Source organism: Podarcis filfolensis (assembly GCF_964270895.1).
Source record: "Podarcis filfolensis genome assembly, chromosome: 11".
NCBI lineage: Eukaryota > Metazoa > Chordata > Lepidosauria > Squamata > Lacertidae > Podarcis > Podarcis filfolensis.
The window spans coordinates 15,658,730-15,685,901 of record NC_139613.1 but is presented as its reverse complement, the minus strand read 5'-3'; the positions used below and the strand labels follow the sequence as shown (position 1 = coordinate 15,685,901).

The following is a 27,172-nucleotide window of genomic DNA, read 5'->3' as shown; positions in this document are numbered from 1 at the left end:
ACCTGAAACTGTTCTTAACCTGAAGCACCACTTTAGCTAATGGGGCCTCCCGCTGCCGCTGCACCGCCGGAGCCCAATTTCTGTTCTCATCCTGAAGCAAAGTTCTTAACCTGAAGCACTATTTCTGGGTTAGCAGAGTCTGTAACCTGAAGTGTATGTAACCTGAAGAATATGTAACCCGAGATACCGCTGTATACAGTTATGGCTGCACAAAGCGTATATGAAACAAGTTCTTTATTTTCTGGCCTGGCTGATTTGCTGCAACTCATAATAAGAATTCTGTGTGAAATGGGGCTTCATAACCTAAAATATTTGCCCTTGATTCTGTATTACTGTTTGAAGAAGCAGAAGTCACACAAACAAGTCTAACCTGCATTTCATCTTTAAAATAAAATACAAAAAAATTACACCACCAGGTATTTTCTAATTCATAACAGAGTTCATGGCTGATGTGGAAACAAAACATGAATAAGGATGAAGGCATTTGATTTGCTTCTGTGTGCATGCGGGTGTGTGGTTGTGTGTGCTGATCGCTGCGGACAGATGTGTTCAGCTAGCTATTCATTCACGGGAGTTGCTATCTGTGCAACTTTCATTACCGGAACAAGTCAACCCTCTTGGTTTTCAGAAGGTTCGTGTGAGTGAATGGCAGATGCAAACAAGGCAGAAGCTTCACTAATTTGATTAGAAGGTTTGCAAGGATAGCATGAAAAATATTTCCTGTTTACATACAATCATGCAAGTTGATGCAGGTGGAGGTTTTCAGCTGCAAAAATATTCGCTTAATCAAGAGCCTTCTAGCGAGTGATGAATGTAGATTTAATGTTTTACTGGCATCGGCTCAGTGCTTTTCTAGTGCTCGGTATCTGTCTGGAAATTTTTGCTGCTGCTTTTGAGTCATACTACGTTGTGAAAAAGAGATAAAAGCTGCTCCTCTTCAGCTGGTTGACTGACTTCTAACTTACCACGTAGCCAGTGGCAGCTGATTTGAAAATCACAGCTGGAAGATCTAGTAGTAACTTGATGTTATTTCCCTTGGGAAACTTGAAAAAGACTGTTGAGATCAAGGGGTCAATCCCAGCACATTCCTAGTCCCAGGATTAACTTGAACATGGTCCCCACTCAAAGTGTCGGTGCCAAAGTTGTAGGGAGCTGAGTAACTCTTTCCTACTAAACCATCATGGCCAATTTTCATGCCAGGAATGGATGGAACCAAGTGCAGATGCCCCATGTGGTAAACCACTGAGCTGCAGGTGGCATCTTCTCAGGGAAGTACCTTCAGGTCTTGGACTCATCCAGGCTGGGCTGTTGATCCTTCTGGATATGAAGAAGTATCAGGGACTTCCTGTTCCAGCCAAGCCTTGCTCAAGCAACACCATCTTCCTGAGATTTGCTGTGTTTCTATCAGTGCTTGGAACGAACTACATCAGTTTAATCAAGTCTGCTGAATGAGTTGACACATCTCTGAGCTACACTTGAAAGTATTTCCCATAATTGCCGGGGACACTGAATGTGAATTGAGTGCATTTTGGGATAGATTTTTCTAGTTCATATTCAAGTTCGTTCTGTTTGATGTGTTTCTTACTTTTGGGCCTTTGGGCTTTAAGATAATGATTGTTTGGAGAAATAGATTCTCTCTATATGTTGATGTGTTCTTAGTTTTCTTAAGTATATTTCATACTTCAGCACAGCAGCTTGTAACATTCTGAATGCTGGAAAAAAATGGCCAAGGATCATTGGGATGAATTTGAATTGAACTGTGAACTGAAGGTTCACCAAACTAGTTAATTGTGTGAAGGGATGGATGTGAACTGGTATTAGTTCCTTTTTGGACCTGTTGAGCTTGAACTAGATCCTTTTCAAAATGAACTTTCCATGTTTTCCTTCTCTAACTTCAGTTATTGTTTGCTGCTGACATCTTGCTTGCACGTCACTCGTTCTAACATAGAAGTGCAAGTTTCTGATCTCTGCTTGGAGCTGTGTTGAAGGAGCAGAGGGAGAGTGTCTAAGCCCTAAACACATTGAGGTTCACTGTCATAAGGCTTAACCTAGGAGAGCATGTGGTATGGGGAAGCACCTTTTGCAGCAGCTGTGACATGAAACACTGTGGAAGGAATAGCTTTTGATGCTCAAAAAGAGGGGCAAAGGAAGAAGAGAGGACATTTTTTTTTAACAGAGCTTAAAAGGAGGCTGCTGGTATTAGGACATTAGGGTAAAGGTAAAGGGACCCCGACCATTAGGTCCAGTCGTGGCCGACTCTGGGGTTGCAGCGCTCATCTCGCTTTATTGGCCAAGGGAGCCGGCGTACAGCTTCTGGGTCATGTGGCCAGCATGACTAAGCCGCTTCTGGCGAACCAGAGCAGTGCACGGAAACACCGTTTACCTTCCCGCCAGAGCAGTACCTATTTATCTACTTGCACTTTGACGTGCTTTCTAACTGCTAGGTTGGCAGGAGCTGGGACCGAACAATGGGAGCTCACCCCGTCGCGGGGATTAGAACCGCCGACCTTCTGATCGGCAAGTCCTAGGCTCTGTGGTTTAACCCACAGCGCCACCCACGTCCCTTAGGACATTACTGTATTGTAAATTCTAGTTCTTTTAAGCCTTGTCACTGAGGAGGTAAACTTGTGTCTGGCCTGTACCGTTGCGGACTGCTGGTGAAGTTAGCATGATTAAATACTCTTTACTTTTTAAAAAATATGAAAGAGTATTTAGCTACCTGCACATAGAAAACCAGCATATCATGGAGGACGCTAGGCTAGAACTCTTCTGTCTGACATTTTGATTACGATACAGAGTCCACTTTCCTGTGACTAAGCCCGGCTGAACAAACTGGGACTTAATTTTGCGTAAATGTGCACAGAACTGAGCTGCTAGCTTCCTATGTGAAGGGCCATTTTGTTTTGGTATGTGACACCCCACCAGCACATCTGAAGCGGGGTGTGTGTGTGACATCAACTAATGTCTACATCTGGTGGTCTACAGGTGTTTGTTTTATCTCCCTTTCCCAATACTTCTCGACAACGTTTGCCTTTCCCTCCCTTTATTTGACATCTGCTGCGCTTGTGCCAAAAAATAGTTGGAAACAAATGCCTCATCTTGCAGCCCAGCCAAAGCAATAGATAACTCTCTTACGAGCGCCATTTAGCTGGAAGCAGCATTCTTAAATGAGAAATGCTCGGCGTGGATTGGGCGGGGCAAGCTGGTGCCAAAGGAGGTGGAGGAGGCGAGGGTGGAGGACAAAGAGGCAAAATCAGATGTGGGGCGCACTTGGAGCATGGAGCATCAACAGGAAGTCTGGGGCAGGACCCCAGCGTGCTTCACATTCCTCCTCGCAGCAAGTAAACTTGTAAAATGGCAGGTGGAATAATGAGGATAAATGAAGACGGGCTCTTTCCTCTCTAACGCAGCTGGGTTTCAGGCCGTGCTGGTTGACAGAGCAGGATTTTCCAGCAGGTAAGGAGAAGTCAGGATATGCGAACCTTGCTGAGTTTCAGATTTGTTGCAACTTGTAAATAGTTCCTGTAAACTTCCCGGGCTAGAAGAATCTCCCTGTTTCTTTCCCTTTGCCTGCTAGCTTCATTTACCAAAAGTTTGGCATTGTGTTCTATGCATTAAGAAGATATTGATTCCTCTGTTAGCAAAGTCTGCAACATGGTTGACTTGTTACTCACTAAACTTTGTGTGTGTGTGTGTGTGTGTGTGTGAGAGAGAGAGAGAGAGAGAGAGAGAGAGAGAGAGAGAGAGAGTTGCTTCTTCTGTTCTTATCCTTTATTCATATTTGAAAATACCATTTTTCGTCTCTTCATTTCTCATCATTGCATTTTTCTGGGTGGCTACAGCTGAAATCTGGAAACATAGTTACGCAACTACAATATGTAACAGCATTAATCTGTCTTTTAAATGCGGTGGACAAACTGGCAACCATCCAGTGCTTTAAGCATCAGCCCAGCACAGGGATAGTTGGGTGTGTTTTTTTTAATACTGGAAATCAGTTGATTTCACTGACTATGACAAGAACTTACTGTTCAGTGTTGAAGCAGTGGAACTTGGAAGTAATGAAATAAATATCTTAAGGGAAGTATTCTGCAATTGAACAAAGCTGCGCTCAGTGCCCAGCAGTATCCTTGGTTGTGAAAATAAGGTCTGGGAATGAATTGTTTGGTTCCTAACTGGTGTTCGCGATTGCATATGTCTCTGTTTGCTAAAACAGTGTCGGACTGTAACTCCCATCATCCCTGACCACTGAGTACGTTGCTTAGCCCCACGACGTCTGGGCACGCAGGGTTGAAAAGTACCATGTTCTGCTTCTGAGCAGCAGTGTATTCATCTATCACTGCAACTGAAGTAGAATAGGCTTACTAAACTTGGTCCCTTCCTTGCAAAGCTGCACTTAGAATAAATATATTCCAGAACTGCACATCTTTTTTTCAAAAAAAAGTCTTAATAATTAGACATCGTAGTCCAGACATAATAAATCTACTGGCATATGTGGCAGACTGAGCATGCAACCCCAGGTCTACTAAGCTGTAGAGCAAACTGTGGTGCAGTCCAGAAGAGGTGGACAACGACTGCAGGCTTGTTTCTGTACCTTGCCTCTTACCCTTGGCATATAACCTAAAAATATCCACAATTTCATAGGCTCCTGAGCTTCCTCCCTTTTTTGCACAGATAATACAGTCTTAGATGCATTGGCAATAGTCTCCAGGAAATAAATAAGATTCTCTTTTTGAAGGCTGCAGTATTAGGTCCACGTGTTAGGGTGCAAGTCCCACTGAGGTCGATGGGGTTTAGTTGTCAGTAAACCAGGCTGCGTATCTCTTCTTCAGACATAATGAACGAGGCTGACCTCAAAACAATGCAAGCCCTGCCAAGGAACAGAGCAATTTTGGGAAGAGAAAAATATATATGCAGCAAACAGCTGTTCTTGCCTTTGTCTGGTTGACTTGTTAAACTTACCGCAGTGAAGTCCCAGGAACTCCTGGGTTTTAGCAACTTTTTACATACTTTCAAAAGTGGAGCAGTTTTTAAAGCAGGAAGGGAGTTCAATTTTGAGCTTTAAAACCCAAAACTTAACCTCCAACATCCTCAGGTGCATGGGCTGCTCTTCAGATCTTATTGGGATTCCCAGTCTTGCCAGGATCTTATCAGGATTCCTGATTACAGGGAGGGTTTCCTAATACATTCAATCAAACATGCTTAAAGAACTTTTCAGACCTATTCAGTAATCACAGGAAGATCTGAAAAGCAGCCCATATACCTGGAGTTGTTGTGTGCTGTGTGTCCCCCCCCCCCAGTTTTACAGCTTACAGGTTCAGATGAATGCCAGAATGCAGAATGCTGCTTATGTTTTGTGTTAACCATGGTTAGCTTTAGTGCATGTGCAATGCTAAACTATGGATAAGGCAAATGAGGGAAGGGTGTGAGAGCAGGACCAAGCTTGTGTTCCCAAGGTTGGCTACAAATTTTGCAAACTGTGTTTCGAGGGAGCCAGCAAGATATCTGCACTGGGTGACTGAGTTTTGGCTTTGATCTGGCCTAGGACTGGGGGTGGTATTTGGCTTCCTTAAGCTATATGTGGGAGTAGGGTTTTCATTGCAGAACAGTGTCTCTCTCAAGTACTTCTGATCACATTGGCATCCTTTGAATATTCGGTGTTGTCGAATGCTTGAAAGGGCTGGTTAAAGGTTTGGTTATATGGTGGAGTATAGGTTTGTGGGTTATAAGAATGGGAGAATTTGTATGGAGAGTATCATCTAGTATGTTTCCTGTCCAGCTTCTGTGTCACAAGTGCTTTCATTTTATCCCTAGACTCCGTTAGGATGTCTTTCAGGGTCTCTTCTCTGAATAATTGGCTTCCAGCAAAAGGCACAGTAACTAGGTTTATATTTAACTGGGAACCCACCTCCCAATGTCTTAACCACAAGGTATGGCATGCCACCATCTGTGCAGCCATTGTGCACCCCCAAAATTCGGTGGAATCTAGGGTGGCGCCTGCCACAAATGCAGAAGCCCTGGAAATCTTTTTAAAGGTCTGTCTACTTCTAGGATGATCGCCCTGTGGGTTGTTAAACGTGCCATCAGCCCAGATTATGGAAGCACACTGCTCTTACGGAAATGGCAGTAGCCTCATGTGGTCTTCTTAATGCATAATCGATAACGCTTGTCAGCTGGGTCTTTAAATTAAGAATCTGCTTTTTTTTTAAAGATATTTATTAGAGTTTTACAAAAAACAAAGGTTTACAGAATAAAAGAAAAACCAAGAAAAAAAAATTAAAAATACATAAAAAAGAAAGAATAGAAAAATACAAAAAACAAATCCCTTTTTTGATGTTTTTAAGCTCATTTGCTTGTTTCCTTGACCTCCTCACACCTCCCCTTTTTGCATTCCCATTTACATAATCAATTCAGCAAATCCTTACCCTCTATCATTTATCTTAGCTCTATATCCTAACATATTATGACTCTATCTTTTCATCCATTTATCAATTCATTTTTGCATATTCTTATTAATTTTTGTTGCTGAATACCACTTATTGCCAATCCGAACATAATTTTAACATTCATTAATTTTACAATATTTCTGAAGATAGTCTTTAAATTTCTTCCAGTCTTCCTCCACCAACTCTTCTCCCAGGTCTCGGATTCTGCCAGTCATTTCTGCCAATTCCATATAGTCCATCACCTTCATCTGCCACTCTTCCAGGGTGGGTAGATCTTGTGTCTTCCAATACTTCGCAATAAGTATTCTTGCTGCTATTGTTGCATACATAAAGAAAGTTCTGTCCTTCTTTGGCACCAATTGGCCGACAATGCCCAGAAGGAAGGCCTCTGGTTTCTTCAGGAAGGTATATTTAAATACCTTTTTCATTTCATTATAGATCATTTCCCAGAAAGCCTTAATTCTTGGGCACGTCCACCAAAGGTGAAAGAATGTACCTTCAGTTTCTTTACATTTCCAAATTGGAAAAGAATTTCTTTACATTTCCAAATTGAAAAGCATTTCCAATTGGAAAAGAATCTGCTTTTTGAAACCAATAAGGACAATGGTTTATCCACGGGAGGGAATTTTAAGGATGCCATGAATTCTGTGTCCAGGGAATAGTATTTATGTGCTGGTATAGGACATTTTATAAAAATCCTCAGCAAGGTGGAATGGGCATGCATTCCCTTCTCATCATACAATTCAAATGGCCATCAAATGCCACTGTAATCCAGAGCCCCGCAGAGATTTTATGTAATCAGGCCATCGCATTCATTTATGTGTGTGGGAGCATATGACTACATGAACGGCTCTGCTGCCTCCATTGCAATGAATGGGACCAATCCTGGCTGGTGAAGGTTGTGTCTGTGTTTAGTAAGAAACCAGTGCCTGTATAAAAAGGCCACAGTCTTTAGCATACCTTTGAACCACATGTTCTAAATATTCAATAGGCAACACCTTGTCTGGTGCCATGGGTCTGAATCCTTAATCTCTGGGGAATCAGGCTCTGGCTCCCTGTTGTTTGAGGCATCCTAGCTGGGAATGGCGTTTGCTTTGGTGCAGAATCTAATGCTCACTGTACATCTCTAGATAACTTCCTGGGTTTATTTTTGAATTACGTTTCTTAGTTGCTAGTCCTCTGGGCGTGGGAAACCTTTGCCCCCCCAGATGTTGCTGAACTTCAACTCATATAAGTACCAGCCAGCATGTCCAGTGGTTATGGATGATGGCAGTCGTAGTTTAGCAACATTCAGCCCAAAGGTTCCTCACATCTGCTTAAAGGTAAAGGTACCCCTGCCCGTACAGGCCAGTCTTGCCAGACTCTAGGGTTGTGCGCTCATCTCACTCTATAGGCCGGGAGCCAGCGCTGTCCGCAGACACTTCCGGGTCACGTGGCCAGCGTGACAAGCTGCATCTGGCGAGCCAGCGCAGCACACGGAACGCCGTTTACCTTCCCGCTGGTAAGCGGTCCCTATTTATTTACTTGCACCCGGGGGTGCTTTCAAACTGCTAGGTTGGCAGGCGCTGGGACCGAAAGACGGGAGCGCACCCCGCCACGGGGATTCGAACCGCCGACCATGTGATCAGCAAGTCCTAGGTGCTGAGGTTTTACCCACAGCGCCACCCGCGTCCCATTCACATCTGCTTAGGATACAGGAAAAATACAATGGCGTGAAGGGCTACGGTAATGTCAAATAATATGCGTAAACACTGTCAGAACATAGACTAAAATAGTAATCAGTAATTTCCTTTAAAAAATCTTTAAAGATGTTAGGAGGTCCAGGTGAGCCGAAACATCTTTGGCCGGTACCAGAGATGCTACTGTGGGTACCAGGTAGGCTCTGACGAGGGAGAGTGTTCAAGGGCATCTTGTGTCAGGAAGGGCTGCTTGGCCTTCTGCCGCTGCTGCCACTACTACCTACCTGCTTCTCCTGCTGCCACCTGCTCTGCTGCTTCTTTGCGACCTGCCACATCTGTCACTGACAGAGAAGCGGCAGTGCCATTGGCACCAGTTTTGGGAAGATTGCACTGATTTGAGGTCAGTTCTCACCCAAAAGGGACACAATCTTGCTCAAAATCAGTGCAGCACTTCTCTGCCAGTGGTGGAGGCAGGTGGGGCATCTGTGGGCATGCTGCCTAGGGGGTTTCTGCCACCTGAAGCAGCAGTCTCCCCCTGCCTAATGGCTGGGCCGGCTCTGGGGTGGGGGGACACCACTGAAAAGGCTCCCTCTCCAACTGCCTTTCCCCATACCTTGGATGGAGGGGAAACTTGTGGAAGGGCCTCCTCTTGATTATCCTGGACATGGGTAGGCACATATGGGAAGAGGCATCCCTTTAGGTACTGTGGTCCCAAGCCATGTAGGGCTTTATAGGTCAACAGCAGCATTTTGACCTCAATGTTCTCTTTGTTCTGAGCAATTAATTGAAATGGCTTGGAGATCTCTTTGCTCCCATTCCAGATCCATCTATTATCTCACCTGTTTAATGTGCATGTCCTGTTTTCCCTGTTTGGCCCTGTGCCCTATTGCCTTGATTAGCTGGATCTGACCTGTTTCCTAGGCTTTAATTCCTATCCTGCATTGCTGACTAGGCTCTGTAGAGCAATACCTGATATTGCAAGGACCGGTCCTCTGCACGGCAACTCTTTTCTCACTTGGGTCCAATCTGCACATGTGCTTTAGCAACAAAAGAGAAATGCGGGAGATGGTCTCTGAGAATGGAGGGAGCATGCATTGGTGCACTTACACTTTCTTTTGCTCTTTCCTGCTTTTCACCCTGCCAACTTCACGTATTGATGAGAGACTACTGTTGTTTCAGCAGAAGCTGTTTGCACCTTGTGGGGCTCAGACTTGCCGAACAAACAGATTCTAAGATCTGATTCAGATGGTTGGCCATCTGGAATAGTGCATACACAATGGGGTGCATGCATGTGTTACTGCACATATGATATGATATCTGGTTTGGGTCCATGTGCATACCAGTGTACTTATGCTCTGCCAAGTTCCCATGATTCTTCTGTTTTTGAGGCAGAAGAATCATAGGAACTGTATGAACACACATGCCGAAGTACACACATGTGGTCCAACGCACATGATCCAGTGCAGTAAAGAGCAAATATTATATTCAGATGCCCATCTATGAGAGCCTAGTTGGCAGAGAAATATGAACTTTGAAAGATGCTTCCAATGTAATTGATTATATGAAATGGAAAAACTCACAGAGGAGACTCTCTTTCTCATGGTTCTTGCTACTTTCTTGTGTCAAATCAAACACATGTGGCTATTTTCATCAGGAAGATGTTGAAGGGTGTGCATTGCCACATTAGTGACTTGTGAAATCCCAGTCTTTTACTGCTGGTTATGAATAGCTAGGCTTTGTGGGAAGCCAAAATTAATCCTCAGCCATACTGGGTTATTTGTCATATCACTGTTCTGGCTTGTATGATGATACAGGCATTTCCTCTTTCTTTTTCTAACCAAAGAATATATTGACTTGAGGATCCTAATTTTTTGTATTGGAGAGTGCTGGGTAGGTAGAACTCAAGGTAATAATATAATAACATAAAAACCATCAAATTTCATACACAGGTCATAAGAATCACAAAATTTAAATCAAACAATGACAATAAAACACTACCAATGGAAAGAAAAACATTCAGCCAAATGCTATTTTGGACAGGCATGTTTTAACTAATTGCGTAAAAGAGCATGGTGTCAGGGCCTCACAGAGCATTACACAGCATGGGAGCCACCACAGAAAAGGCCTTCCTCCAAGTAGTCACTTCTCAAGCGACTATGGTATCCAGAACAAGGCCTCAGATGTTGAGCAGAGCATGCATGGAGGAAAATACAATCTGAAAAAGAAAAGGGACGCCAATGAACTTATGTTATGCCGGGCTGTCTACTCCACAGGCCAAATTAGCCAAGGGTAAAATGGAGGCAACTGCTAAGCCCATCTCCCTAGTTCTTCTTATTATATGGGTTTCAGTTTCTTCGCTGCCAACCCAGTTTTGGGATTGAAAGCAGTGCTTTCAGGTTGAGGACAAAATATTTCCTGGGGGGAAATGCTGTGCATTTGTGAATGTCCATTTTTTTCTTTTTCAAAATGACTCACTGCTATTGTATTCCCTACCCTTATCTTCCTGCCGCTGTTTCAGTACCACCACCCTTCTGTTTGGGGGTTTTCTCTCCAGCCAGTTGGGGATCACATAATGAATGTGATGGCATCACTGAGGGCCAACAAAATCTACTCTGGGCAATGGGAAAAGGTGACTATATGTCTTCTAAGGCTGATGAAAGTTTTCATGAAAATCTCTTTCTGTCCTTCCAGTCTTAGCCCTTTCCTTTACCAAACGTCTCCTTGCAGTGAAAGAAATTAAAAACACAAAATGCACTTCAGTATGCTTTAGTGCTCTCAAATCAATTCTAATGCACCTCAAACCCAAAATCACAAAATAAGGTAATTTTTACTGGTGCGCCGTGGCACAGAATAAAAGCTGCGTAGGGAAGACATTTCTTAGTTTTGCCTTGCTTAGATTTTATAATTTTTATTTTTCCTCTTTGCTTACCTCGCACCTTTAAGATCTCATTTGCACATGATGAAAGACCTATACGCAGATTCCTATTTCCGTGTAGGAATTTGCCAAAACCTCTCATCTTAAAGGAAGCATGCATCCTTGGGGATTAGCACACTATTTGCTTTGGCATGTTCTGTGTTCTTCTGTGCAGCTCCCAGACACTCCTGCCTGAATAATTCAGCCCCTTTCCCCATCTTACCTGTGAGTCAGATCACTCCCCTGCTGCCTTGTGCTTGGGATTTGGTTGTACAGCCCTTAAGCGAGAACTGTATAATTCAAACAGACAAAAAGTGCTGTGGTTTATGAGTGGCGTGAGCTATCATGGCAAGAGCTTACTTCATGAGAGCTGAATCTGATGAAACAGGCTGAGGCCAATGTTGATCTCAAATGGCACAAAGCCCCATGAGGCCTTACTTCAAATCACATAGGATCAGTTCATACTGATGACTGTTAGGTTCAAGATATCCTTTGTTTGCTCATGCTCATGAGGTATGGTGGTTAGAAATTCCTGCCTCATCTTCTTTAAATGCTCTATAATAATCTTCCATATACTTTGGAAAGTTGTTTGTCTGTTTGCTATGCATTTTGATACCTTTTAACCACAACCATGACACACCCTCCCAACATTTCTCTGATGAAAACAAGGAAGTCCTGATGGTTCCTGAGATCAAGGAGGAGGTTTTCATCTATGTTTGGAGACAATGTGACTCCATTTTGAATCAAGATGGCTTTCAAAACTGCATTGATTTATGTCTGTGTTTGAATACAATCAGATTTCATTTTGGATCAAGTCGGTGGGCTGAACCTTTCAAAAGAGCACTGATTTTCACCACTAATTTCAAAACTGCTCTGGTTATTTTGTTTCTTAGAGTGCCCTAGCAGCGCCATGGAGGCAGCTATTAATTATTATTATTTTAGTTTATTACCTGCCTTTCACCTTACCCTCAGGTCCTGGGGCAGATTACAACAAATTTTAATACATCATTAAAAACAGTTTAAAATGAATTACTACCACGAGAGTATGGTCTGTCCTAAAAATATCCATCTCAGTTGTCAAAGGCCGGGGTTAAGAGGTGCACCTTCAGCAGCTGATGGAAACTGTAAAATGAAGGTGCCTGACGCATCTCTTTGTGGAAGGAGTTCCACAGCTTAGGGACCGCCAGAGAGAATGTCCTCTCCTAGGCTGCTGCCATCCTGAGGTTCTGAGGGTGGTGGAACTACCAAGATGGCTCCATCTGCTGATCTTAACACCTGAGAGGGTCTGTAGGGAAGAAAGAGATCTTTCAGATATTTGAGGCCTAAGTTCTTTAGGGCAGGGGGTTTCCAAACTGTGGTCTGCAATCACAATTCCACTCCTGTATACCAAGCCAAGAATGGGGAGCCTGTGAAGTTCCAGAAGTTATCAGGCCACACTTCCCATCTTCCCTGACAATTGGCCATGCTGGCTAGGGATGATGGGAAATGGAGTCCAGCAACATCTGGAAAGCCACAGTTTTCTCATCACTGCCCTAAGCTTTCTTCATTTCAGCAGTATAATTTAGGTTGAGAAAGGAGTCATTTTTGTTGAACAATTAGCCATCAGAAATCCTTGTTGATCTACTGCAAAGCACATCCAGATTTGCCTTATAACATCCCCTGAGCAAGAAGGATCAGAACTGAAGAAGGCAGGCATTAAGATCTGATATTTTTGGTGGATGTTTGGGCGGGGGGGAGAACCTGCTGGATCTGACCAGGAAACCCACCTAGTTTTGTATTCTGCTTCCATCATGGACCAAGGAAATGGCCCTAAGAATTCTGTAAACAGAACATGGAGGAAAAATTGCATACAAAAATATGTATATCAGGAGAGATGGATCTTCACGAGGACTTTAAAAAAAATGTGGAGAACTGAATTTAACATTGGAAAAAATAAAAACTATTAGAAGCAAAATTGACAGATTCTCCCATTGTTCCTTGCAGGCCCATCTTGGCCTCGAACACATCATCTTTGGTGTAGCAGTCGCGTGATAAGAAGTCTCTTCAGATGAGGCAGGAGTTGCAAGTGATGTAAAGGACTTTGAGGCTACCTCATCCCTGCCACTTTAAAAATGCAAGCTAGTTTTAATTTTTAACAATTCACAAGGGCCCTTCTGTGCTGCTGATGCCGAGACCTCGATTGTGCTGGTGTCAAGGCCTTGCAGGCTGGACTGGAGCTGTGTGTCAGCGTGTTTTGTCAAGATTATAGATGTCATAACCCAGGGCTTTTAAACTTAAGAACTCTGACTAATGGGTGACCGCTATCTGACCACTTTAGGTAGCTGATGAAACACACAGGCAGATGAAGCCCATGTTTTAGAAAAGACAGCAGTCTGAAGCAGCCGCTGCTGCCTGGGAATGTGGACTGTTGTTACTAGGACAAACATTTGATTTGAAGAGATGTGACAATCAAAGCCCAGCTCACAAAAAAATAAAAATAAAATATTGCCCGTGTATTTCAGTGCGCCTGTATATTTAATCCCTTGGATGTGCTTACTGGCAATGTGGTCTTCTGAGCAGAACTGTCATTGTCACTTAGGGCAACATAACCATATTGGAACTGTTGCTGTGCATCTGCTCAGTGAGCCAATAAAATAAGGAAAGTCATGGGTGGCCAGCCTATGGACAGGGTCCCACAAAAGTCTGTGACGCACCTTGCCGGGGACAAGCAGGTTTATGCCTTGGATGGGGGGTCTGCACTGTTAGAATTCCTGCTCCGTGATTGCAGTCATGGGATTGTTGTCTTTCACATGACGCTGTATGCTTTGACTCCACAAAGTGGGAAGTGACAGAGACAGGATGTTTGTGTTACTGTGTTCTGTGAAGTGGGACTATTATCCTTTGTTCATTCTCTGTCCTGTCTGATGCTAGAGAGAGAGAAGCCGTGTTGCAGTGCTCCATGTGTGTTTATATGTAAATAAAGTAGATTAGCCAAAATGCTGAGTTGCTGAGGTATGCCACGCAAACTGCGAACACTCTGCGGATCCCTAAGTGCGCCAATATCTGTTGGCATCGGTCGCTGTGGTGTTCGGGCAGAAGAAAGCTTTTGAACTTCCCGAACGATCAATCAAGAGGGAGGGAACATGCCAGTTTGTCCCTCCCACCCTTGGCTGCTTCCTGGCTAGAGGTAAACCCCACAAAGGTGTTTAAGGCACCATAGATATATTATGCTACACACCTGAGTGGCACTAAATGCCACGCTTGCTGGGAAGGTTTGCTACCGGTGTGGCTAGGTGTTAAATGAAAGTATAGTGGTACCTCGGTTTTCAAACATAATCCATTCTGGAAGACCGTTTGGGTTCCGAAACGTTTGAAAACCGAGGCGCAAAGGGTGGCATGCAAATTTAATTGAGAAAATTGAGAAAAATAACATATACACTGTCAGAGCTGCCCGAGGTCCCAGCTCACAAAGGACCAACGCCGCTTCGTTGTTAAGTACGAAAGTCTTTATTGAAGTTCAGTTTCACTTCCAGAGCCGCAGCGTGCAGCTCTACGTCTCAAACTTTAGACCGCTGATGCTCCGTCTGAGTCTCCTCCCCCCAGACACCAGTTTAAGACTCTAGCCTTACTCCACCTCTTCCTCTGTTCTTTCCGCCTCTGGTTCTGCCTGTCCGTCGGGGTCTCGCCCTTTCTAGACTCTTCTGACGCTGAATCCCCTGAGCCTTCCCCCTCCCTCCGGCGGGCTTTAGGAGCTGGTTCCCAATCCGGGTCTCCTGCTGTCCCCCGCGCCTGCACATTTGAACTTGGCGCGCGCGCCCAGCCAGTAACTTTCCTCCTGACCATTTCACTGCTGCTGTCACTGCTTCCCCCTCTGGGGGGGCTAGCTGCAACTGACCTCCCCTCCGTTGGAGGCGTGGTCAGCCCTGACTCACTCTCTCTCCCCGCTGGAGGAGACGCTGGCCCTGACACATGTGACTCTTCCCCCCCACTACGCTCTGGTGGGGAAACTGGTCCTGATCCCCCACTGCTGCTTTGGGGTTCCCCGCTGTCTCCTTGTTTCTGGTGCGTCCCCCCTGGGACCCCCCTTGCCCTGACCATCGGCGCCCCCTTCTGGGAATCTTCTGATTCGCTGGAGAAGCTCATGGAATCTCTCGGGTCACTGTCATACTCCCCTACGCTGCCCTCGGATTCTTCCCCTTCGCTCTCCATTTCCTCTCTCCCCTGTGCTCCTGCTCCCGAGCCCCTGACATACACTCAGCAGAAACTGTTCAACTTCCAAGGCGCATTCAAAAACGGAAGCATTTACTTCCGGGTTTACGGCATTTGAGTTCCGAAACGTTCGTCAATGGACATGTTTGAAAACCAAGGTACCACTGTAGCATAGAAGGCCCCAATAGTCTACTGTAACTTAGGCATGCTTACCCTCCAGCACATTGAGGTGTTAACATATTGGATTACTCTGTTTGGAGCTTTGTTCCAGCCCATATCAAGGCATGGCTGACTCGGCAAGTCAGAAATGAAGGTAGTTCATTCACTGGCTTTTGTCTTCTTCTGTGAAGCTTCGTTGATGCCAGCATGTTATTAAAGTAGCCAACAACTGACTCATTCTCAATTCATATGAATGCAACAGCTTTGGGAGTTAAAAAAAAAAATATCCAACAGCTTCCAACCCACAGAAACATTGTTTACAAAACTAGTGAAGAGGAAATGGAAGAAAACCCGGGCTTGAATTGCTCTGTGGGACTAGTGATGGGATAAGGAGCCTGATCAAATCCAAACATAAATTAAAGGGACAGAAAGTGTTTCAGTGGGTTGTTTGATGTTGCCGTAGTGGAAATAAGATGATGGTTTGTTCTTAAGAGCAAATGCCCATTCCATAAAAGCCGCTCTCACTTTGGTCTGGCAGACTTAATTAAGAAAACCCTCGATTGATTAGGGCCATGATAGCCAAAGCCCAGGGTATGTAAATATTTTCACAAGGAGAAATTACCATAGAAATCAGAAAATCATGGCTGCAATGAAACACAATCCACTTAATGCTTGGTGGAATGATTAGCATTCTTCCACTGTTGCAAAATGAGTAGATTTGCACGTATAATAAGGTAGAAGAATAAAAATTTTGGGAGGAAAGTATACTTCACCGACAGAAGACATTGCTATTAGGAGCACCTGTAAATCTTCCCTAATATTTGTAGGTGCAAAAAACATATATATAGAGAGAAAAAATAATTCCCTAGACGCCAAAGTCCTGGTTTGGGGCAATCACTCTTTGGTGAGAGAAGCCCAGCAGAGATTTAAAATCACAAAATATGCAGTAAAATAAAGGGTGGAAATACAGGCTCTTACACACTTTCAAAATATGCCTCCCCCCAAAGTGAGTTCCAAAATGACCCCTTAAAAAGTTTCCCTCTTTGCCAAGCATAGGAAAAGGACCACACTTTTGGTAAGTTAAAAAGTGATTTACTTACAAACCCTTCAAAGGCCAGATTCATGTGCTTCAGAAAGTTGCACAGGTAGTAAAACGTAGCTTAGTCACAAAGTGGTGACAGTTCTTAAATTATTGGTATAGGAACTCAAGAATGGGTTGTGAGAGTCACGTGGCTGGAAGGAGCAGCTCAGAGCTGCTCACACACACCAAAGCTCACATACAAACTAGAGAAGAATAAAGTCTTGATTACCTAGTTTATCCCAAGGTGAAGAGAACTGGACATAGCTAAGCCTGGAAGGAGAGCTTACTCTATGGCATTAACCCCTGCATGCATAATCTAAACTTCAGCATGTTGCTTATATGAGGCTGGTTAGCCCGCAATATCCTTGATTTTTAAAACTGCTGATTACCCACTTCTTTGCAGTATGGTGTTGCTGCGAAACCCTATAGCTGTGTATTATCATAGAGTTTCTAGTTGCCTCTAGAAAGTTTATGAAGTTATCAAGACCTTCCCCTATCGTCCGTCTCCAGCATCCAGTATCCAGTGATATCTTCCTTTTGGACATGGGATTCTACTTAGTTTTTGTAGCTACAAACCACTGATACACTATGAAGCTGTCCTCCCCAAGGTTGTAGCAAGGCTACCTTCTTCATCTGTTACATGTGAACTGGATTATTATCCTTGAATTGGGACTTCCAGGACTATCCTGCAAGGGCAGCGAGTGGAAGCAGCATGCTTTGAACTGATCGTATGGTTATGATCTTGGGAGTGATTTGCGAGACACCCAGCTTTCCTTAACAAAGGCTGATTAGGGTTTCTGTTTTGGAAATGCAACATTAACGTCCTCCTTTGTAGATGTTGGAAGGCACCTAGCCTGCATGGCTAAGCAGGAGCAGTGCTTGTCTGCTTCTCTGTACTATGACTCATTCATTAAAAGTAATTATTGCAGAGGCTAAAGTATTCGCTGCTGATTTGTCTTCTGGAGCGTGCCTGTATTATCTGTGGAAACAGGTGTTGCCTGCTTTGCCGAGTCCTTGCAAACCCTACGAAACAGAAATTGACAGATTGAATTAATTGCCGAAATGTCGTTATAAGTAAACATCCTTCGGCTCCAATTTGGAAATCCAAAAGGGGTTCCAGCGAAGCAGGCATGTTGATTTACAGCCAGCGACAAGCATCAATTAGCACTCAGCCTGTGTGGCAGAAACGAGATAGCGTGATGCTTAACAGACGGATGCTCCTCTGTTTGTTGGTTGTTTTCTCTTCCATTGCTTTTGTCCTTTGGCAACAGTTAGAAGCAATAAGAAGGGCACCTTCTCTACGTCTCCTTTGCACCCCAGTGCAAATTTAAACCTGTGCAAACAATTGCAGGGGTGGTGTGGTGTGGGGAGTAGCTATTTTTAGTTATTGGTCCGGCACTTTTCAGTCTACAGCATTTTTTATCTTGGGGCCTTTGCAGGGCAGAATTAGATGTTTGGGGATTTATGCAAACTGCTGCCAACTGTGTTGTAGCCAGGATGATCAAAGCACACACTCCAGCTTGCCCACTTAACAATGACCCCAATGCTTGAGGTAACCTCACAACCTGTGGCGGGCATTTTTTTTTAGTCATCCTGTGGTGACCTTGACCGCTGCTTGCATGTTCTGCGGCCGCCGACCAACCGGCACTGCAATCCACATTTGCTGTATGGCACTGAAAACCCAAAAGGGGTTGTGGGACTGGGCCCTGGGCAGGTACATAAAAGGCTTGAGGCACAGACCCAGATTTTGCATTTGATTTGCATATCTGAACACATGCATATCTGATGCAAATTAAGGTCAACTTTCAGAGAAGAAAGCAAAACAAAATAAAATTTATGGCTCGTGCTATGGGGGTACTAAGAGGATTTAGTGGAGCTGGTACATTAACTTTTCTTCTGGTCAAATTAAGTTGGTGGGTGCCTTAGCTCTGTGGGGTGATGGCAAGATTTTTTTTTTTTTGAGGCCAATACATTTGTGTGTCTCTGGTCAAACTAAGGTAGAGGTCATTTTGGGTCTTGCATGTACCGTATTTTTCGCTCCATAAGACGCACCTAGTTTTTAGAGGAGGAAAGGGGGAAAGTCCCGTTTTGGGGGGAATCAGCTTACAGTTGTGCAGCTTCTTTTGCAAAGGGGAAAAGCCCCGTTTTTTTGAGGATCAGCTCAAAGTTGTGTAGCTTCTTTTGCAAAGGGGAAAAGCCCCTTTTTTTGAGGATCAGCTCAAAGTTGTTGAGCTTACTTTGCAAAGGGGGAAAATCCTGTTTTTATGGGGTTCAACTCACAGTTCTGCAGCTTCTTTTGGAAAGGAAAGGGAGCTGTTTCTGCGGTTTCCAGACAGATAATCTAATCAGCCAGTCACATGTCACTGGGGAAACAAACAGCCTCTGCCTGCAAAACATTCAACCATGAAGGCCTGGGCAAGGGGGCGGCGCCGGACAGGGAGCCAGCGATCAACCACACATTTGCTCCATAAGACGCACAGACATTTCCCCTTACTTTTTAGGAGGAAAAAAGTGCATCTTATGGAGCGACAAATACGGCACTTCACTTTGCCCAGCTGCCCTGTAAGCAAAGTCTTTTTTAATAGTGTTAAATACGTCTGTAGAAGGGGCAGGAGATCTAGGGATCAGGGCTTCTACTTTCCCCAGAACAGCAATGCACCTGATCCTGACTCATCACCTGAAAACATAAGGAGATAAGAACATTAGAAGAGCCTTGCTGGATCAACCCAGAGGCCTATCTAGTATAGCATCTTGTTCTCACAGTGGTCAACCAGATGTCCATGGCAAGCCCACAAACAGGGCCTGAACACAACAGCCCTCTCTCCTTCTGTGGTCTCCAGAAACTGGCATACCGCTTCCGAGAGTGGCTACTAGCCAAAATGCCTCTAGAGTTTTAAGCTTGGAGGAGTCGCTTGCGAAATATCGGGTTGTGTGTTCATTGCGGTCAATATAACATGATGGAACAAGCCTGTATCTTTTGTTCTCCACTACTCTTCTCTAAATGCGAAAAGAAATTGGATGTTGAGAGTAAAAACATGGTGGGTAATGGGGACTTGCTTCACAGCCACAGGCAGGTTCCAGAGGAGCAGCTGTTTTAGCCTATTGCGGCAAGAACAACAAGGAGTTCTGTGACACCTTTGAGGCTTAACAGTTTTATTGTAGCCTAAGCTTTCACGGATTAGAACCCACTTCCTTGTGTACCTGATGAAATGTACTCTGACTATTTAATGAAAGCTCATGGCGCAATACGGTTGCTAGTCTTGGAGGTGCCATGAAACCCTTTAAGCTATTGGACTGTTGCAGATTTCAGGGATGTGGCGTAACCTCTTTGCCATGAGAAATTGGAGGAAACAATGGGAAGGAGAAATGTTAGCAGATTTGTCACCCGCAAAATACCTTTTGGAGACAGACATGAGTTTCTCCTTCTCTCACCCAGCTGCCAGGAAAGATACTGTCCATGCTTGCTGTAGTTATGTTCTGCCACATAACACCAAACCCCAGCCTTGCAGAACACCGTGCTATTCTCCTGTGTCCCTATTGCTGCATACTCTCTAACAAGGATGGGGAACCTGGGACTACAGCTCCCATCATCTCTGATCATGGGCTGTGCTGGCTGGAGCTGATGGGAGCTGTAGCCCAGAAATAACTAAAGAGCCAAAGTTTCTCATTCCATGTTCTGTACCAATGCTGTGAGGCTATGTAAAGTAATCCCCTTAAGGTGGTTCTTTTTAAAAAGTGAAAGGGTGTATGGTTTTGGCATGCCTACCTTGTACACAGCTCCATTCAGCTGCTTCACAGTTACAGTTATTTGGTGGTGTACGATAAACCAATTCAGGGCCTGCCCAGTTCATTTTGCTGCCTGAGGCAGAGGCCATCCCCTCTCATTCATGTCCTGAAGCTAACCGAACTGGCAGTTGACTCCTACTTCTACCCAGTCCTTCACTTAAGAACTGGGGGCTAGTTTAGAGGGGGGGGGGGCACAGAACAGGTCAGGTCACTCACATGGTTCTATCTTCCAGCATTTTGTAGCCACTTTAGGCAGCCGCCTCACTCTGCCTAATGCTCGGGCCGGCCCTGCATCCTGAAAGGCATGCACAAATGTGATTGAAACAGGGCAAGAGAGAGGGAAGAGAAATACTGTATGCTCCTGTGCCTTCTCTAAATTGCAGACTGGATGAGATCCTCAATTGAAAGCACTGTGGAAGAAGGCACACATCTTCCCCCCTCCTTTTCTTTTATAAGCGAGTTGGGGGTCACTTAGACGGGGGAGAGGGCAAGGGAAGAAAGGGGTTGATCGTCCTTGCCCAAAGTGCCACTTCCCTGATCTTTCTGACAGCTGCACAGGGCTGCTAATTATTACATTTTAATTAGTCTCCCAGGCCCCATCTAGTTGGCCCCTTACTGCAGTTAACTTTCAGCAGCTTTTACAATTTCTCTCTCTGAGAAGATGTAGAGACATGGGAATTGGAATTACCTGAGAGGCTAGGATTCTTCAATTCTCGGTGAAGTCTCGGAACCGCCTTTTCCATAGCTTGATGCAGGTGGGGGCGTTTCAAATCAAAAACTGATTTGGGGTTTGCAGAGTAGATCAGTGTCTGCTGTGGAGATGCGGTTGTTTTAATTGAAGGGGTGTGGAGTGCAGTTTACAGGTTTGTGATACCTTTTTCTAGTTTCCAGCCTTATGGCAACTGAAAGAGGAGGCAAGAATTTATTACATTAAATGACTAATTAAACCACTTAGCTGCCTGACAACTAAAATTACTATTTGAAGCCACCCTGAAAGCCTTCAATTAAATGAGTACAGCTGAGAGTTGTGCGACAGTGGCAGTCTGGACTGTGCAGTGATTTTTTTAAGGGAACGGGGAGGGTTGGCTGAGTCAAACTGATTGATGTTCGCGTTGTGGCACAATGCCCCCAAACGGGAGCTTAATATAACTTTTTTGCCTTCTGAATATGTCCCAGTTTGTCTGATGAGATCTTCCTTTCAGGGCTTGATCTTCAGAGGCCTTATGTTAACTGTAGTGCCATGGGTGGGAGACAGATGTCCTCATTAATAAACCAAACTGTGCGCTACCATCACAATGGACGCCTTAGCTAAGAGTTGAGTTGAAGATGCCAAGGAGTGTGACTGATCAAGGAGACGAGGATCTTCCTTACGAAGGCTGACTCTCTCTGCTGAAAAATAACTCCTTGATAGGGTGATTTTATGGAGGGGAGTCCTCTGTTTGAAGGAGTCCTTTGAATGACTCTCTGTTCTGAATGCAGGTTAAAGTTACAGAATCATAAGGAGGGAGAGGTGAGTTATATTGTATTTCTATTTAAATTATAGCAATTATTTGTTAGTTTCTACGTATGCATATAAATTTAACACACATCTGTTCCCTCTTTTGATGATGCAAGAGGAATTTATCAGCATTCTGTCTACTTCATGCTGATTTGGGGAGTTCCCAAAATGTTTTATTTCTTTACTTCTGCAAACTGGGGGATTCCGCTGCTGATTCCTCCATCTTGTGCACAGGCAGTGCCGTTCTGGCTGCATAACCAACAACATTCATAGCAGGAGCATCATTAAGAAAGGGAATGGTACAAATAGTCTGATGTACCATAACAGAAACCTCCCTTTCTGATTGCACATGTCAGTGCATTTATTTCAATCCTCCATAGCCTATAAAATTGCACTAAGGCAGAGGTGCCATCTTCGTAAGAGGATTGAGGGGGCCTGTGTTGATGCTGCGTGATGTCACACAATGCCCTGACATCACGCACATGATGCCATATGACACTCTGAAATTGCACAACGCCGCAAGGAGCCGGGGTGGAGCCGAATGCCCCCTGAATATTGAGGGGACTCAGCTGCCTGATGTCCTAAGGGATCCAGGGATGGAATGGAGGAGAGGCAGCAATAGCCTTGTGTTGTACTGTACAATAATTGCTTTGTGAAGCACATTCTAGCCCAATGTGTCACTGAAGTTTTGATGGGACCTGGTGCATGGGATTGAAACACAAGCCCTATGACACAAGCAGTGTGAAGGGACACCGGAGAATTAATTACATGCCTGCCATTTTATTTTTACAGTTCTTTGGGGCAAAATTACTTGGGTCTGCCATTATGTCCCTCCCTCCACCCTTTGCAAAACACCCACAGGGGAAGGATGGGTGTCATCGAACACCCAGTAATTTTTTTCTTGTTTGACCACCCTACTTTCGACGAAAGTGCATGTAGATTGTATCAGCCAAGGGATGGTGTTGGATGTATATAAGGACAGCTTCCAAGGGGTTGGGCAGTGCTGTTTTTGGAACTGAGCTCAGGGCCCCGCTCTCCCTCCCTGCAGGGATACTTCAGTAAATGCAGAGTTTGAATATCATGTTTGATCTGTGTTTCCAGTCAGCGCCATACATGGCTGTCAAATACTCCATGCTATTCCGAGCCAGTTGCTTCATGTTGCACCATGAATTAGATGGCTTGCATAGCTCTCCTAGGATACCACAATACAGAAAAGCTCTGGGTAGCAGAGCCTCAAATATGGTCATGTTGCCTCCCTAAAGCCCAGCCAGAGGGTGCTGGATGTGAACTCTGCATTTGCTGCATCTGATGTGGTTTGGAGCTGTGCGTGGGTGGAGGGAGCAGAAGGAGCAGCAGAATACCACTCAGGCCAACTATCCTGCCTTACCTGAAATATGACAAAGCTAATGTGCTTACTAATAGTGGGATGAAGGATGAGCTCAGAGTATGACTCTCCTTGCAGTCACAGGGCACCATCTGTATGCTTTGTTCAAGCTCAAGGGCCATTACTGATGATGTCATGGTGTGGAGGTGATCTGGGCTGTCCACAGCCCCCTTAAGGGAGAGGTAGGTGAAAGGTAGACTGGTTGAACTCTGGGTGATCACAGTAGATCACCGAGGTCCCAGTTGTTTGACAAGACCAGTGAGTCTCCCCCGCAAATTAAACTGAAGAAAGATGGGGGTGGGGAGAACAGAAACCAGAAATGGATTTTTGTGTGAAAGGTCTAGCAGACACAAGTGCATTAGGGCAAGCAGGGGAACTGTCCCTCCAACCTTTAGTCAACACACACACACACACACACACACACACACACACACACACACACACACAACTATCTTTCTGCTTACTTTCATCCAGTCCAGGGCTTCTCATGGCCTATCTTAGGGGGTGGGGTGAAAGATATAAATCCATCTATATGGTGTGATGCTACGTGGACAAGTTTAGTCCCAGAGTAGTTCCAAATTAGAGGTCAAGGGAGTAGGATGGATTCATCTCTCCCTCTTGCCCTTCCTCCTCTCCTGCTTCAGCTGTTTCCCCTGCTTCCGGACTTCTCTCTGCCACAGACTCTCCCAGCTCACTAAGTCTTGTTACCTCTTCAGCTTCCAACAATTCCTCTCCCCAGTCTTCTCCCTCAATGCCCTCTTTGTTGTCCCACCACCAATCCCTGGGCTCTGAGCCTTCTTCCCCTGGGGGTTCCCCAGCTGGTCCCCCCCACCATTCCTCTACAGCCAACCCGTCCATGACATTGAGCATGCTAAGCCCTCATTGGTTGGTTTGGGGTTTCCCCTCTCTCTTTGGGGTTGGGGCTGAAGGCTACATGTGCCCAATCCCATCGCAGCTACATTCAGAGAACCACCTGAGTACTGTTGAAATCCTGTACTAATGAGACCAACTGCAGAAATGTTAGAGAATCTGTGGTATAATGATTTAGCATAGTGACTCAGAAGTACTAAGAACTGGTTGGTTAAGTGGAATCAGTTACCAGCTTCTTAATGTCAAGGATTTTAATTGAATCCACCCATCGCCAACTGAAGTGAATATTCCAGTTCTACAGCAGTGATTGCAGTTTCTGTTTTCAATATCTCAGCTCAACTGAAATCTGGTTAGCAATAATATTTCATTTCTTCCCCACCCCCAAAAACAAAACAAAAATCCCGCCTTGAAATATGAAAGCAGCACTGAAAAATAAATAGCTTTCCATGAGAGCCCGGGGCTTCCAAGCTAATAATGAGAGGAACATATACAGAGTGAACCGCGTAGCAAATTCCCGTATAACCCCAACTGAAATCCTTATGGTATTTGGATTTTAAACACTGAAAAATAAAACACAAAACCCTCTGAATACTCTGAGGCCAGATTCATTGAAAGCTTGGCTGGTTTCAAGCACTTTACAAGCTGCCAAAAGTGGGGTTTGGGGTCCTGTTTGGCTTCCTGGCTGCCAGAACGGAACAGAGACTTGATTGAATCCAGCCGCTGTTTGCATGACGCTGCGGCATCCAGTCTCAGCCGCTGCGCTGAGAGTTGGGTGCGTGAAACTCCGTCTCTTGCCCCGACCAGGCAGGAAAAGTCAATGGGATGCGAAGGGGCATCTGAAAGCAGTGTGGAGAAGCATCCTTCTCCTAGAGGATAATAGCCACAATGGGGTCCCACCTGCACCGCTGCAGGCTGGATGTCTCAGAATGCAGGTTGCTGGGGATTTCAGGTGAGCAGAGTGCTGTGACTCTCAGGGTGGTTGCACAAGACTGGGTCTTTTCTGCAGTGGCTCCCTGCTTGTGGAATGCTCTCCCCAGGGAGACACGCCTGGCACCTTCATTGCACATCTTTTGGTGCCAGGCAAAATCATTCCTCTTCTCCCAGGCTTTTGGCTAATTAAACAATCTATGGTCTATTGGACGTGGGTGGCGCTGTGGGTTAAACCACAGAGCCTAGGACTTGCCAATCAGAAGTTCGGCGGTTTGAATCCCTGCGACGGGGTGAGCTCCCGTTGCTCGGTCCCTGCTCCTGCCAACCTAGCAGTTCGAAAGCACGTCAAAGTACAAGTAGATAAATAGGTACCACTCCAGCGGGAAGGTAAATGGCGTTTCCATGCACTGCTCTGGTTCGCCAGAAGCGGCTTAGTCTTGCTGGCCACATGACCCAGAAGCTGTACGCCAGCTCCCTTGGCCAATAAAGCGAGATGAGCGCCACAACCCCAGAGTCGGCCACGACTGGACCTAATTAACCTTTACCTTATGGTCTATTTAACTGTATGGTTTTTTTTTGAGGGGGGAGCATTGTTTTTGCTTGTAGCTGTCTTATGTATTTTTATATTCTAAACTGCCCTGTGATCCTCAAGTGCAGGGCAGTATAGAAATTAGATAGATGATAGATAGATAGATAGATGATAGATAGATAGATAGATGATAGATACCTTTTATATATGGCTTGATTTGTAAGAAAAACAAACAAACGTCATTTTAGTGGAGGAACCATAGTTCTGGGCTGGAATGCCTGCTTTGGATGTATAAAGTTACAAGTTTCAATTTCTCAAGTGGGAACAATCAATCCCTCTTCCCAGGGAACTCTGGGAACTGAAGTTCTATCAGCAGAATAGGAGGCCTCCTAACAACTTTCAGCACTACAGTTCCCAGGATTCTTTGGGTGAAGTCGTAACTATTTAAAGTGGTATGGTACTGCTTTAAATATATAGTGCAGATGGGGCCTGTAACACAGCTTTGCGTGTTCCTATTGCTTTAGCACTGCAGCTAGCAGGGGTGGGAAACTATGGATTCTCCATATTGTTGAACTACAACTCCTATCAGCCTTGACCATGCTTGCTGAGGCTGATGGGAGTTGTAGTTCAGCAGCACCTGGAGGGCCAAAGGTCCCCCATGCCTGGTGTTTAGGCTCTTCACAAGGGCCATACCACCCATTCTCTTTCAACACCTTGGCTTCCTCCTGCCTGTTAAGATCTGCTGGGATTTTCTTTGCCTGAAGTGATACAGCTTCGGTCCTACTTAATGCTGTTCAGGGGTTCTCATTTGTTCCGTGGTGTCAACATGTTTAAATCTTTCATAGAAATTGATTGCATGCAGGAGCACGTCTCTGATGTTATTCACAGAACTCTTAAAACCTGGATTACCATGGGCTGAGCAAATGGAATGTGCAGATTGGGGAGTCTACAGGTAGCCAGAGAATTCAACGTTTTACACAAGCCTCAGGTTCTCTGAGCAGATAAGCACAGTTATAGGAACCTACTTCCCCAATTAGGCAAATAAGTCTTAGAAATTATATTTAGATTTTGCACAACACTTTCCCTAAGAGCTCAGTGTGGTTCACAAACATTAGCTTTGCAAACCTTATAACAACCCTGTAAAATAGGTCCGTATTATTACTATCTCGTTTTACTGACAAAGCAGCTGAGGCGATAAGACAGAAAAGCATTATGATAAACCAATTGGCACCTGGGCATCTAATGACTGGAGGTGAGATTTAATATACAAGCTTCATTGTGCTGTCTTCAAAAAGCGATGCAGTGTTAGTTTTCCAAGGCTTGCTGGAAGCCTCACTCCCAGCACCCTTAGTTTGGGGCCAATGATTTGTGTCTTTCCGTCAGATTTACGTTCCATGACCATAGAGCATCTCAGCCAATGCCATAGAACAGGCATAGGCAAACTCCGGCCCTCCAGACATTTGGGACTACAATTCCCATCATCCTTGACCACTGGTCCTGTTAGCTAGGGATGATGGGAATTGTAGTCCCAAACATCTGGAGGGCCAGAGTTTGCCTATGCCTGCCATAGAACATTACGGTATGTATGTTAGTAGCTGTTTTCCAATATTGTGTAAATACATTTTTAGCTGCAGATGTGGAAAAGGTTAGTTGGTCCTTAAGCAGTAAATTATTATGGTCATCTATAAACAGATTTAATAAAGCAGTCCTT

The 27,172-nt window shown here is 44.8% G+C and overlaps 1 protein-coding gene across 8 annotated transcripts in view; it reads left to right on the top strand.

Moving 5' to 3' along the window:
* PDZD2 (PDZ domain containing 2) overlaps positions 1-27,172 on the top strand; it is a 240,176-nt gene that overhangs the window by 127,276 nt on the left and 85,728 nt on the right. For 2 of the 8 annotated variants that reach the window (XM_083575462.1, XM_083575461.1), the window contains exon 1: positions 3,233-3,456. The exons of the other annotated variants lie outside the window; for them this stretch is intronic. In XM_083575462.1, the coding sequence (XP_083431588.1) occupies positions 3,380-3,456 (77 nt within the window). In that variant the 5' untranslated portion in view covers positions 3,233-3,379. Of the gene's footprint in view, positions 1-3,232; positions 3,457-27,172 lie in introns of those variants that run through there. 8 annotated transcript variants of the gene reach the window in all.